Raw genomic sequence first — 4889 nt, 5'->3', positions numbered from 1 at the left:
ATGAGCAATCCGTGAGAATAGCAAACCCCTCTCTGTTAAAATACCCTCTATAAAGAAATAATTTAGTGATCTAAATACTCGTATATTATTTTACGGTGGGAGTAACAACAACAGGGTCATAGGTCCAGAAGTCTTGAATTGGCTATCATAGTTTCCGTTTTTCTTAAAATATTAACATTTTCTAAAAAGGATTGACAAAAGAAGACCCTTGATAAAACTACAAGTTACATGGGCTCTTTGAAAGCAAAATTCACAACTAAGAAAATTTTCAACTACTACCAATTAACCAAAGAAGGAGAAATGAATTTGCCAACCAAAAACTTGTTCCACAGTTCATATACATACGGAAGAAGGTAAGAGCCATTTTGAAGTTTTTTGCCCTGCCTCTTGCTGTGCCAGTGTCACTGTACCAAGTGACCCATATGATACATTCTACTACACAGGATAAATTCCCAGCAGCACAGGACGCGTGAATAATACGTAAGATAATCATATTGGCAAGCCATCTTTGTGTTGACAAGAAGCATCTAAGGTCTCACATAACATCTTTGTGTTGCATCAAGACACATATACAGGTCCACAAACAACTACATTCTCTCTTCCTAAATGGAAGATGTTTTTGCAGTTCATCTTACAGTTAGGAACAGAGATAGTAGTTGACATAATAAGGTCCAAAACGCACCTGATATGGACATCAGGTTGCACCAGAACATGATAGAAAGTCAACAACACCTCCAGAAAATAATAGAAAGTCAACTACTCCAGGACAACCCGAGTAGGGGATTACAAACCATGGGCATCAGGTTGTACCAGAACATAATAGCAAACAGGCACCGGAAGGAAGCTCTAACGTCTCCTAGCCTCAACCTCCATCATACAGGCTTACTTAGTCTTATATAATAACCTTACATAAAATTCTGATTCTGACTAATTAATCAAGCAAGCACAAGCACAGGCGCACATATACATGCTATCAGGTGGTGGGAAGCCAAGAAACCATAATGCCGGTATGGGCCTCGAAGGCACTAAAACAAACCACCTACTGTGAGTCCATGGCATCCCCGACATCAACCTCTCCTCCTTCAGCTGGGTTAGTGATGGCAGGCTGCTGCTGCGGCTTCTTGTGAGAGGATCCCATAGACTACTGTGGCGCTCTTCGTTTCATACTCTTGTTTGAAACTGCACAAAAGAGAACAGATTTTTGGTGTGAGAAAGAAACCCTTTGCCCTTCTCTTTTAAAATCACAATTAACTAAGCCTGGCACCGCGGTAAGAGTGTACAATAACAATTTCTAGTCCTAGAATGTAGTAGTAACATCCATTAAGAAAAGGAAATTTGTTAACAGGAAATATTGTGGTCGCCAAGTTAGGGCATCTCCAATAGTTTGTATGTTAGCTTGTTGGTAAAATATGCCATGTCATCAACCAACACCTTAACATACAACAACTCCAATGGGTTGTATCTAGTTTGCCCAATAGGATGTGAGATAATAAATGGGGGTGCTCTCTCATTCTACATTGGAGCTTGTGCAATGGGTGTTGGTTCATGTACATACAACCTTTCTCTCTTTCCTCATTTATTGTATGACACATCATCAAAAATCCTATGTGGCAAAGTCTACCAACAACTATCTTACAATCATTGGAGATGCCCTTAAAGGCGTCAGTTTTGAAGTCATAAATGAACCTGTATTTAATTAATAACCACCAGATTGTCCTCGGATGATAAAACTATAAGACTAGCCACAATGGAGAGTAACATACACTAGTAACATACACATATCCCTAGACTATGTTACTATCTTCATAGTGGGTAGTAACTTAACTGTGGTAACATGCAACGATTCATTTATTAGGTTATAGACTCATATTGCATTGGGACATGTGATGTTACAGTAACTAGCTAAGTTACTACAACTACCTCTCTCCTCATTAACTCATTGCCACATAAGCAAATTTGCTGAGTTGGACTCGATGTTACTGCTGAAGTTACTCCCACTGTGGCTAGTCTAAACTCATGTCATGGTCTACATCTTGAACGAATTTGAGAAGGCATATCAATGTATATTTATTATTATTAACGGGGAGGTGATAGTACGATACCTGGGGGCTTTAGATAGCTGGAGATGCTAGTGCGCATGTAGTTGTTTGGTCTTTGCATATCAAATTCCTTCACATCCAGCAGCATCTTATGTTTGATGTCAACAGCAATCACTTGCGAGTTCCTGTTAGTTGCACTGCTCGCATTTGTCCTGAGGTACAAGACGCCATCTGTGTTGGAGCTGAGAATGGGGTTGGAAACAAAGAGAGACTGGGGCAACTTGTAGCCAGAGATATCACTAGAATGGAGTTCGAGCTCCGGCTGGAAATGCAAATCACCCAGGGTTTCCAAATCCAAACCCTCGTGGAACCCCTCCAAGGTCCATGTGAGCACCGTCCAGCCACAAGGGGTTTGTGAGCAAGGGATGCTGGGGTCGGCGTGGACCTGTAGGTCGACGAACCTGATGATGCCAGTCTCTTTGACAAGGACAATGTCCCGACAGTTGCATCCAATGTCAACGGCAAGAGGCAGCCAATTTTGCGGCTGCGTCGGCTTTGGAAGGGTGACATAGCGGAGTGGTCTGCAGGGTTTGTGGTCTGCGAGCACGTCAGAGAGGAGCATGCCATTCCAGAGGTCGACCCAGCCCATGATGCCACGGCTGGAGCCACCGATGGTGATGACCATGTCGATGTCACAGATGTAGTCGGATGGTAGCGGCGGCTGTGGAATAGCAGCTGGCTTGCGGATCCAATCCTCGGCCTTGGAGTCATAGGTGCATATGTAGTATGGACCATATGGGCTATTGCTAGAATCATGGAAGTAGTCGTAGGCAAGAGCTGCGATTCTGTAGGCATCGCAAGCATCACCCTTGGCCAGGGCGTCTGAATAGGCGGTGACGGAGGGGCTGAGGATGGAGGTGGGGGGCGTAAAGGGGAAACTTTGGGGGCGGGCAAGAGCGACGGCAGGGCTGAGGATGGGAGCCGGGGGCGTGAAGGGGGCTTTGTGGGGGTGAGCATGGGTGGAAATGTTGCTGCGGTAACGCACGAGACCAATCGCACGGGAAGGGATGCAGTCGGATCCCGTTGTCGGCAACATGTGGGCAGGGAATTTCGGGATCCGGGTGAGTCCCGGCTTCCCCTCTGGTGAGGATGCCGCCTGGTAGACGAGGTATTCGTATTTGCACTTCTTGGTATCGAAGGGGGAGGGACGGCCGAGCCCGATGCAGAGGGTGATGAGGGCAAGGTTACCGTCCGTGGCGAACACGAAAGGCTCGCGGAAGAACAAGCAGGTGTCTTCTTCTCCGTGGTCGTCGGTGAAGTAGGCGTGGCAGCAGAAATGGGAGACGCGAGGCGGCTTGGCGAAGCAGAAGGTGACCTGCACATCCACCTCCTTGCCGTCGAGGTTCCTCTTGAAGCGAAGGGGGGCGGAAGTATGGTTTTTCTTGTCGACCATGTAAGCGACGTGGTCGAGGAGGACTTCCGCCCAGTCCCACTTAGTCGTCGTCGCCGCCGCCGCCGCATCTTCCGTGGCCGGAGGACGCAGTGATTCTTCGTGATAGGATTTGAGCGACATGGTGGATCTTGTGGTATCTCACACAGGCGTACTCCTAGGGAGGAGTGCTATTGGTATTTATTGAGATGAGAGGAGGGGTGAGGTCCAAGAATCAGGTTGCAGTCGGAACCGGATTCATGGACAAACACGAGAGGGAGACGGAGACGAAGTGCCCTCCGGCAAGATAGATGGCGGAAGAAGAAGTGGGAGGAGTGGGAGTGGGAAGAAGGGGAATGGACTGGCTCGGCGGCGGCGGAGGGAACAGACTAGGGCCTCTCCAACAAACAACACACGGTGGCCGTTGGGGCTTTGCTACGGACGGCCCTCCTCTCTGCCCGTCCGCTGCAAACCCTAGCGCCCAAACCTGGCCACATGGGCCGTCCCCTTTTCTTTATTTAGCGCCCACTGCTCCTCCCCTCTTGTTATGTTTTCCTTTTCTTCTTAATTTTCTTTTTTATTTGGCAGAAACTTCTTATTTTTCCTTATCCTTGCATTCTTAGATGCATCTATGGTTTTATTACAAACTAGATGATACCCCACGTGTCACAGTGAAAACTGATGGGAATGTATTTTGATTGATTTATTTGTATGGAACAAAAGTTTTAAGTTAATTTAATTGTATGAAATAATTTAAATTATGATGTGAGAACTAAAATTTGAAATACACATGGTTTACTATGTTTAATTATTGAGTTGATAAAATAAGAAGTCAAATTTCAAATATGACATTTTTAATAGATTTAGTTGTGTGAAATATTAATTAAATTAAAATATAAGAACTGGAGTTTGAAATACATATGATTTACCATATTTAATTATCGAGTTGAGTCTTTTCTCATGCATATTTGCTTGTTTTTATCGGATGACACTGAAGTGACTGCGTATTTACATGTTGAGATTGGCATTTTTCATGCATATTTGCACGCTGAGATGGCATATGTGCATGTTAATAGAAATATGTTAGTAGAGAGCTAGCAATTTAAATATAGAAGATACATGCAAGACAACGAGGTCGGAGCATCATGCGTACATGGAGTGGATAACAAATGACATATCCATGACAAAGATGAAAAAAAAGGAACCTATGAAATGTCACCATTCTTTCACGCCAAACCTTCAACAAGCTACGCGATTGCGCCATTGTCGTCAAAGAGTTGCGTCACCCATGACTTTGTCTGAATCTGCCAGGATGTCCATTGAAGATGGTCCTCACATGCCACCACGAAAAGTCCTCTGGATCATGTACTAATCATCCTAGATCTTAAAAAAACAATGTCGACATCTAACCTAATTATGTC

General features: G+C 44.9%; 1 protein-coding gene across 1 annotated transcript; it reads right to left on the bottom strand.

Moving 5' to 3' along the window:
- Nucleotides 1-712: 712 nt before the first annotated feature.
- On the bottom strand, nucleotides 713-3860 carry LOC125544547. The gene is made up of 2 exons (XM_048708277.1): nucleotides 2103-3860; nucleotides 713-1179 (listed from the first exon to the last, which is right to left on the bottom strand). The coding sequence occupies exons 1-2, from the start codon at nucleotides 3610-3612 to the stop codon at nucleotides 1142-1144; spliced, it is 1548 nt and encodes a 515-aa protein (XP_048564234.1). The 5' UTR covers nucleotides 3613-3860; the 3' UTR covers nucleotides 713-1141.
- Between the last annotated feature and the right edge of the window lie 1029 nt (nucleotides 3861-4889).

The sequence above is a fragment of the Triticum urartu genome, chromosome 3, assembly GCF_003073215.2.
Source record: "Triticum urartu cultivar G1812 chromosome 3, Tu2.1, whole genome shotgun sequence".
In the NCBI taxonomy this organism is placed as follows: Eukaryota; Viridiplantae; Streptophyta; class Magnoliopsida; order Poales; family Poaceae; genus Triticum; species Triticum urartu.
Note: the sequence above shows the minus strand (reverse complement) of the source record. Positions and strands in the feature narration are given on the sequence as shown.